Source organism: Loa loa, assembly GCF_000183805.2.
Source record: "Loa loa unplaced genomic scaffold supercont3.154, whole genome shotgun sequence".
NCBI classification, from domain to species: Eukaryota; Metazoa; Nematoda; class Chromadorea; order Rhabditida; family Onchocercidae; genus Loa; species Loa loa.
In genome coordinates this window covers 130,789-140,687 of record NW_018108334.1, presented here as the reverse complement: position 1 = coordinate 140,687, position 9,899 = coordinate 130,789, and the positions used below count along the sequence as shown (strand labels likewise).

At 32.0% G+C, this 9,899-nt stretch overlaps 2 protein-coding genes across 2 annotated transcripts; both read left to right on the top strand.

Moving 5' to 3' along the window:
- Nucleotides 1-174: 174 nt before the first annotated feature.
- Nucleotides 175-1,941, top strand: LOAG_03273 (hypothetical protein; the record flags this gene model as incomplete). Its single annotated transcript, XM_003138810.2, has 6 exons — nucleotides 175-208; nucleotides 360-514; nucleotides 716-898; nucleotides 1,165-1,353; nucleotides 1,547-1,612; nucleotides 1,745-1,941. 6 exons carry the CDS (start codon nucleotides 175-177, stop codon nucleotides 1,904-1,906), a joined length of 789 nt encoding a protein of 262 aa, XP_003138858.1. The 3' UTR covers nucleotides 1,907-1,941.
- Nucleotides 1,942-4,253: 2,312 nt separating this feature from the next.
- Nucleotides 4,254-6,787, top strand: LOAG_03272 (cyclin domain-containing protein). The gene is made up of 7 exons (XM_003138809.2): nucleotides 4,254-4,336; nucleotides 4,482-4,607; nucleotides 5,023-5,214; nucleotides 5,375-5,567; nucleotides 5,654-5,738; nucleotides 5,955-6,136; nucleotides 6,624-6,787. Exons 1-7 carry the CDS (start codon nucleotides 4,269-4,271, stop codon nucleotides 6,741-6,743), a joined length of 966 nt encoding a protein of 321 aa, XP_003138857.1. The 5' UTR covers nucleotides 4,254-4,268; the 3' UTR covers nucleotides 6,744-6,787.
- Nucleotides 6,788-9,899: the final 3,112 nt, after the last annotated feature.

Here is a 9,899-nt window from a genome sequence, read left to right as displayed (position 1 = left end):
AAAGTACCAGAGATATAATGGTAATGCTTTCGTGATCAGATGTGGCTAGTAATGTAATGATAATATTTTCTGCCATTAACATGTTTTATCAAGTTGTTGTTGGCATTTTATGATAACTTCAAGTTTCAGACTAAGAAAACCTGTCGTTTACAGTATACTCCACGAGCACGAAGAATGAAATATGGAGATGATTTGTTATCCAACATCGGTTAGTCATATTTTTTTTGCTGAATTTAAATGTGTATTTCAAGTACTGTATATCATGGCACGTAAATATATTGAAAATTTTTGTCATCTGTGCTAGAAACAATGATAAGCTAGTAGGGATAGGTGAAAGAAATTCATTAGTTTTATTGCAGATGAAGAAGAAATTGCAAGCACCTCATCAAAAGATGCAAAAGGACAGACAGCTAGTGACAGCACAAACATATCATCAGGTGATGGGCGCCCCGCATCGCAATCTCGCCGTAAGCAAGATCTCTCAACAATCCGCGAAAATAATGATGAAGTTATGGTATGTTGATTGTTTGTTAGTTGCGGGACAAGTTATTTGTGGTAAGTAAAATGTTTTGGTAGCGCAACTAACAACGTCTGCTTGACACTTATTTTTGTTGATTTGTTGTTTAATATACGCTTAATTTGAAGTTCAAATCAGCTTGCAGTAAACTTAAGAAGTTAATGAATTGCCTCCATTTTTTTTGATATTTTTCTTTAGATTGTGCGTTATTCAAACGGTGAAGCATCTCTCCCGAAGGATCTCTCTGAGATTCCTGTTTACCTTACTGAGACACAACGTGATTTATTTTTCTCATTTATCCGTCCTGCTTCCCCTTCAAGTGATGGCGCATCAAGTGCTCATAAGTGCATGCAATGCGGTGACATTATTGCGAATATATCGGTGAGTCTTATTAATGAATATTCTAGAAAGTTGTTAAGAGAAACCAGAATTTGGAATCATCGACAATTTTCGAGCGAAAAGATTATGATGAATGTACGTGTCTTAACTTCCATGAAGTAGTATGGTCTAGTATTGCACTATCAACATATATTACTGTACATTGAATTCCTAGACATTCATGATAATGGTGCCTTCATTTCATCTTATCAGTTTTGTGAATGGTACTGGTATCGCCTGATTCATTTCAATGAAATGGGAAATTTCAGGAGGGACGGCGGCATGCTGTGAGTCATTTGCGCATCATGCGTTTGCGTTGCTCATTGTGCGGGTGTGGTTCATTTTTCTGTTCCGACATGCGAACTCACTTGCAATACAGACATTGTGATAAATTGCATCTTGCACCAAGAGGATACGTACTGCCGGGCAACGTCCTGCCGTGTATGACACAGAGACAAGTAAGAAGCGACGTATAATATTTAGATTTTCATCGAAGTTTTTTTTTCATTTTTTTATTGCTGTTTGTAACGTAACATCTGTATTAACTGATATGAAATTATAGGTAGTATTTTTCAGATTGAGAAAAGTCGGTGATTTCATAAAAATTGACATTTAACGGGATGAAAAATCTATAATCGATTTATTTTCCAGGCCGATGACCTCACTCGAGTTGTGGATGCAATGAAGCCAGGTCGTGTAATGTATACTTCGGGGAAAGTTGGTTTTTTCTGACTTGCTAATTTCATATTTATATAATTTTTTTCTCGTTTTAAATAATGCGTTTTCTGTGTGGCGCAAAATTTACTTTTTACTGTGCTAATTGAAATTCAAATGTTGGTTTTTCTGCAGATTATTAGCTCAACTAATCCAAAACCATATTACCCGGATCCGATAATTGAAGAGCGCGTTCTGGGCACACTTTTACCGGAAATCGACGCTAGTAGTGACCAGGGTCGAAATATTTCAACAAGTAGCACAGGAAGTGTCAACACTGTTGTTGGAAAATCGTAATAATGTTTAATTAGGTATTATTTTGTGTGTCGCCCACTAAATTGTTTATTTTAGACAAATTTCGAAAAAAAAACTAATATCGTTGTTATGGACCGAGAATTTGAAAAATTGTCCAAGTTAGAAAAAAAATATATTTTTTATTGAGCTGTTCAAAGAGTAACTGATCAATTTTCGAAAAAAAAATCCAGTATACAGGGACTCCGTCCAGTGTTTTGCGTCAGATATTTATATTAACCAACTAGAACTTAGTAGCATGCATTATAGATGGAATTTTTGTTCGTATTTTGTTTGAATTTTCGGCGGTATTGAGTGCACGGGTCTTTGATCTCTTTGAAGCATAAAGTTTCCTGTCGTAGTCACCTTCTGACAATCCGCCTTGGTGAGCCATTTAACTGACACAACTTTTTCTCTGGATTATATGTGTGTTCTGCTCTTCGTCCATAATAAACAATTTTTAAGTTTGAAACAAAATCCTCTTCATTAATAACGAGTGTTGACTTAAAATTAGTGATGTCAATGTCAACTTTGAACAGCATTTTTACTACACATCGGTTTTACTTACTGGTTTCACTGTGCAGAATACTGATATGGTATAAATGTCAAATTGTAAGGCTAGTTTCTTTCATTCCTGAATGATTTCCTGGAGTTTTAATTTCCTTCCCATAAGCCATGTTGGGCTATGTTCATGTCATTCATAGGCATCATAATGTTCATCGTTGTTCTTTTTCTTAAATTCATCTTTTGTCGAATTAAACAAAAATCTTTATATACTTTACTTGATTAATAATTTCTATTCACCATTTTCTTATTATTGCCAAACAGTTATCTCTGTATCAATATGTTAATGGCTGTTATCCTAATTTTATTTTATAGGGCAAACCTCAAATTTTGGTCATAATGTTATTTCTGTTTAAATTTACATTTTTGTTTAAATATTTTCTTTTCGGTAAATCATTTTCATTTAAATCTCTATGATGGAGTACTACATTAGCTTAAGCGAATTTTAATTTTTATTCATATATTTATATCCATTTTAGTCAATTCTTTTTTTCCGTTCTCATGAATTATATTGTTTTTATATTTGCTTTAGTAATTTCTTTACCACTGTTCAAATATATTTCATTGTTCATTCAGATGCGCTTCTAGCAATACTTTTATTTTACTTTAAATAAATTACGCTGTTCTCATCTTTTTCAAATAAACAATTTACATTCGTTAAAATAAATTGCATCATTTATTCGCATACAATTTCCAACAAATTATTCATACCCTTCGGTTGAACTTTTACTTATATTACTTTTTTTGAAACATTGCTTATTACCAAATAAAAAGCTGTAGAAATAGGTGGAACGAGTGGAAGAGAGAGAGGGGGAGAGAGAGAAGTTGATAAGTTCCGTGGACATTTGATATATGTGGTATACTCTGACCGCTTCAGTCTGTGAGGATCTATTTTTGATGCAGTAACCTGTGAGATTATCCGAGGGTTGGAGAGAATTGATTTAAAAACTCAGTCGAATAAATTTAAAATATTTGATTCTCCTGTAGTTTCTCGTCAGTGGTTTTTCATCTCTTTTAATGATAATGAATATTGATGTTGTGATGAAGTTCGTTTAGGAAATACCATTTTTATCAGAGTTGTTTGGATTGTTTCTAGAATGATTTCTAGTATTGCATGAGAAATGCTTAAGAAGAGTATTTTAATTTCGAATGTGGAAGTGGAGTGGAAAAAATGAGATTAGTGATATGGTATATAGATTAGTGATGGGATGTGTACATATCTATCAGTGATATCCCTGTATCACTTGATGATTAATCCCTTGTATGTTTATACTATTCTGTTAAATTTAAAAAAATTTAGTTAAACTTTGCTGATGGAAATTGCCAAAACTCGGTATATAATTTCTCAGTACATAGTAGATGAACATCTTTGGTGTTGAACATACTGACTGCCAGCCTTCTTTAGACATTTTTAATTTGAGCAAAAACGTATTTTAACCGTTACCTGAAGGAACAAAGGAGGAAGTTCTTGATTTTACCGGGAAAATCGTCCATTGAATGATATTAGATTTCCTAAGATTAATTTTCATATTCACTGGCTATTGTAATTGTGGAATGCTCCTAGCAACGAGTCAGGATATTATTAATGTCTGCGACAGAAACCATGATTCTGCAAATGGAGTTTGAGAAAAATAATTATCAATAACCAGATCAGAAATCTCACTCTCTGCATGTTAGCTGGATCCCTTGAATTTGCGAGTTAATTTTTTCCGGATTTGAGTCAGCGAAATTAAATCGTTCCTTTTGCAAGTCGAAATAATGTAAAGTATTAACTGTACAAGTGTAATATATTTGCAGGTTTATAATGTTTTCTACTAGTACCCAAAAGAAAGAATGGACATTTTCGTCACAGCAGGATCTTTTGGATTTAAGGTTCCTTTTTTTTTTTTTTTTTATTGTAAAAAAGTAGAAGTTAGGGAATACTTTTTTTCTCCATTTTGCAAAATTCGTTCAAGATTATGACAAATAAGCCAAAGAATAGTTAACAAATAAATAAGACATTATTTTTTATTTCTAGAAAAGCAGCAAATGAGAAATTCCGAGCAAAATATGAAACAGTAGTTGGTGCTGATCAAAACGATATATTTTTGACACCTGATGAAGAAGCACTACTGAGGAACATTGTCACGGAAACTGGCATTAGGTTTGTTATACCTTCGCAAAGAATCTTTAAAGTAGGAAATTCTTGAAGCTGATTGAAGCATTAATTAAAGTACATATTTAAACAACAGATATTATAAACTTCTCTATTTTTTTCATTTGTTATTGTTCCACCATTCTAAAACAATTTACATTGAATGATGAAGTAGTTAGATTTTGAAACTACATTTCTATATGGGGATCTTCTGAAAATGAAGGTCCCTTCCACCTATGCTATGATATAAAAGTAGGATTGTATTCGTTTTACATATTTGATGCAGATGAGGTACGAATATCGCATACGTGTTATCATTAATCTCTCATGATTAACACCCTTTTCTAAGGAAACATTATTTTGTAAACTCTTCTTTGCACTGAAAAAGTTTTTCCAAGGTTACAAATGATTTTATTTCTTCAAGGTTTGCGGATGATTTCCGTCCTGCAATGTGGCCATCAACCCGTTGGACAGCGTTCGCATATTTTAAACGATTCTTTCTGTATCACTCAACGATGGAATACTCACCAAAAAGTGTAATGATGTCCTGTTTTTATTTAGCTGCAAAAGTTGATGAATTCAATATATCTATCGATGAATTTGTTAAGAATTTGAAGTTAGTTTTTATCTTCTTTCTTATTTCTATCTTCCTCAGACATAAGCATAGTAAATCTTACTCGGTGCTGAATGTACTTTCGCCTTTTCACTGTTATCCGACCGGTGTTATCTGTTATTCGATCGCTGGAAAATCAATCATTTATTTCCTGAAACTTTAGGTCCGGCACTGCTAAATCAAATTCTGAAACGATTTTATCATTCGAGCCGCAGATAATGTTGAAATTGCGGTATCAACTGACGGTACACTCACCGTTTCGACCATTCGAAGGGCATTTGATCGAAATGAAAACACGTTCATTGTTAGGTTTCGATTTGGAACAAGTGCGACCGCATGCTAACGATTTTTTCAGGGTTTGTATGCTTCAATATCTGACTGATCTTCAAACTTTTTTGCTGCAGTTTAACTAACTGTTAAAGTTGAACGTTTTCTTTTCCAGAAAGCATTATTCGGTGATGTTATGCTTCTCTACCCGCCATCACAAATTGCACTTGCTGCTTTAAAATATGCCCTGCATATGCTAGGTTGGTTAAAGCACTTTTTTTTTCCAATTTTTACAGAAGGTGCGGATATATTATTTGTTCGCGAGTCTTCAGAAACTGTTTAAACCTCACAATAAGATTTATTGGATGTCAGTTTGCTTCTTTTTCCGGCTTTTTTCTTCAATTAATGTCTATAGGTTCCGTTGCAGATTCGTTTTTGAACTACTTTTTCTCCTGAATTGCTAGATTTGAATTTAGATAAGGCAGATGATTTGTTAAAAGATCAGTTCCTTAATAAGATGCTCGAAATCGATACGTGGAAGTCGCAAAGCGATGATGTTTTAATATGTGAAAAATTGATTGCTCGACTTGATGAAATCATACAGTGCGTACTTGATGGCTGTAAGCCCATAGCACCCGAAACAAATGAAGCATTACAGGTAATGCTTATTTTCATTGTTGAATTCCAAAATTATTGAATATTCTCAAGAACATCATTAGACTTTAAAGGTAGACGTGTTGTAATGGCATGTAATAATTTGGGAACTAAACTGTTGAAAAGTACACTTAAATATTCAGTAGTATATATTCCAAACTATAATATACATTTTTAAATGTTCAAGAATCAAGCTTATGCTCGAAAAAAAATATAAGACGTATGCCCGTATTGGATTTTTCAAGATAGTGTTATTCACTATGTTCAAAATATTTTACTATTACTAAGGCTATAATCTGTAAAAAAAGTCATCTTCTACAATAATTTATTCTACATCCTATCATGTACGCTTAAAAAAATTCCTCTGTTTTTCCCTTTCAAATATAAAAAAAAAAAAGTCCTCTCAATATAAATTATCCATAACAAATCCGGTCATTATCCCTGTGCATCAAACTGTAGTTTATTATATAATGTATTCCTTCATTTTGCAGAGTCATATGGAACGTTGGGTGAAAACTTTTCCTGAGCTAGAACGGAGATTATCCGATTTGAATGCTAGCCTCCAATTAGAGAATTCTAATTCAAATACCGCTTTTTCTGATGACGATTGAAGTTTTGCGTACTGCGTGTGATGATTTGATGTCTTTCTTCCTGGTGCTGTACAGTTTAATTCCTGATGCTTTTGAAGTTGTTTACATATTTTTAGTTGATGAAAAGAAATTTCCACGCATATAGACAAAAGCATTTCACAGCTGCATATCACCTCACTATGAAGTCGTCAGGTGAAAGAACAATAAAAAAAAAAAAGAAATGCTGCGAAAATTGCAAATCGAAAATTACATCGATTTTTTTTATTGCTGGCAATAAATGGCTTTTCTAGCCATTTATAGTGCATCTGATAATGGCTAGCAAGATTGAAATGGTTAAATAACTAACATCTTTGCTTTTTATTCCGAACACCATCAATCTAAGTGAAAACATGTGGTTAATCATCGATGGATACACTGAGTATCCCATTTATCTTTTCCATAAACAAATTTATCGACAACTATGCTATTATCGCTTTTGATGACTTACAGTATAGATTAATTAATTACTTAATGGCTGCAGGAAGAAACGTACATTTATTTCCTTTGATAAAATCTGTAATTTATCCGTAAAGTGCATCATCGATAGCAACCTAATCGTACAACTATGCAAGTTGCCTCCTATTCGACGAAATTTTAAACGACAGCAAGATTTTCAGTCTAAGTTACAATTATATCTGATCATATTTTTACTTTCTGAATCATCTAAACTCGAGTTGTATACGTCGGATGAATTATGAATCACGTTAAGGACATGTCAAAGATATTTTTATTCACTGAATTTTGCATGAAATCAAAAGTGACATATCTGTCTGAGCAATACAGGAAATTTATGGATAATCGATAATTTATCGATAATCTAATCGATAATCGATAATCTCGATAATCTCCTAATCGTTTTCGATTATTCATTGTGACAGTCAATTACTTATCGCCGTATCTAATTGCTGTGATGATTAATTAACTAATCAATTTATTGTAAATCATTTATGACAAGTATTATCAATAACTCAGGAAGCTACATAGTGTATTAACTTACCGAACAAAGCCATCGACATTTGTGAACAACGAAATCGATCAGTATTCTGCTGATTCTTGATCTACATTTAGAAACGCTGATAGACTTAGTAATAATTTTTTACGGATATTAACAACTAACCTAATTTCAGTGACAAAAAGATGAAATGAGTAAAAACTATTATTAAGGGGAAGATGAAAAGAGATAGATTACTATTACTCATTAAAATGTTTTACCTGTTTTGATAAAATTGATTGATAAACTGAAGTGATAAAAAAGAAGGACCATGCAATGATGTATAAAAAAGAAGGACCATGCAATGATGTAGTTCCTTTTCACCAATCATCTTATATTGCTTCTTTATTTTGTAATTTGATTTTTAATTTCAAGAAATATAAAAAGTTCACGAATTGAAATAGATAAGATTCATTTAATACTCCGTTTTTTTTATTTCAATTCCTTTTTTATTTTAAAATTACTTCCTTCCCAATATTAAAATTTCTTTATAATAATTTTTCTTGTCTAAGAAACATTATTATGTCTTTTCAAAAAAAAAGGAAAAATTTTCAAATAAATTTATTTCTTTAAAATGATTAAAACTCCTTTGGAAAAAAAAAACATTTTTGAATAAGTACCCACTCTCGATTTTTCATTCTCAATCACATTAATTAATCCAAACGAATATTTTTTGAGGAAAAACTGAGATTTCAATATTTGCAATTTCATTTATAAAACTGATTGCATAGCAGAATTGTTGGAGGATTGGATTTAATTTCAAAAAAAATATATCTGAAAACTTGACTTTACTTCTTTAATTAATCGATAAGTTTAATTGATCGAACATTTGAACATGTACCATATTAGAAGTTATCTTTATTGAAAACAAATTAACTAATTTGTTTATTTATTCAGTCTATTGCAATGAAATATCCGTCTGAGCGCTGATTTCACGGAATGAAATGTTAAAAGTATTGCAAATTTGTGTTCCGAAATTACTGTATCAATGAAATCTGGATGATTTTGAATAATGAAGTCCAAAATTCGTAATTTAGAACAATTAAATCCAAAATTTATTGATTTGCAAACACTCTCTAAAGCATTAATCTTTCAATCTGCAAGCAAAAGCATTAATCATCAACTTGCACCACAAATTCCCTATCCATTTCATCAATAATTCGATCTTTGGCAAATTTTTGTTGATTTCATCCGGATGGGAAAATCATCACTAATGTTGTTAAAAAGCAGTTTTGTATAATTCATGTAATATGAGAGAAGTAAACTTATTCTTTCTCAGAAAGACCGGGTTATGCCGATGTCTTTTTTTTTTGGCAAAATTAGGGTATTGTCAACTTTTTCCACATTACTCTGAGCTTTCTCCAATACATTGCTCATTCCAATATATCGTTATATAATGCTTTATTGATTTCATAAGTTAAACTGCAGAAATATTTCGTTAATGGTTTGTAAAAGGTGTTCTGTTTGCTCATTTAATATTTATTTTATCACCAATCCCTCTTTCTCTCTTTCCCTCTCTTTTTCTCTTCTAGATAAGTTTCTTTCATCACATTACCTTTTCATATAAAATTCATTGGTTAACTTGCTTACATTCTTTTGGCAAGATAAGTATTACATCGATTTGATAGTGAGCTATCTGGGATTGATACTCTCTTGGCCACTGGTACTTTCTTGGCTGCATGTAAGGCACAATTCGATAAGTTTTCTGACTGATTATCGCATATATTTGGATGAATGAATTCAAGAGTGACCAGCACACTAAAGTGATTTGCGAAATAGAGTGACCAGTGCACTAAGGTGACTTAGGGAATAGAGTGACCAGTATACTGAAGTGATTTGGGAAATTAAATAGACTTCCACTTGAATGTTCATTTGATTATATTTCAATTTTTGCACAAATAATTTCAGCATGTGAGAATTTTAACAAAAATAAGAAATAAATTGATTCGACGTGAAATTGATGTAGAATTAGGAAGGGACAAAATTTTAAATTTGATAGAGACATGTTTCCATTCTTTGCCTGATCCTTTTGAAATGAAATTTTAAATATTTGAAATCTTCCTTCAACTTTACCGATTCAAAGATTAATTAAAATCTTCCCTATTCAAATATTGATCTCACCTTGTGTGACATCGTTTCATGTGAAA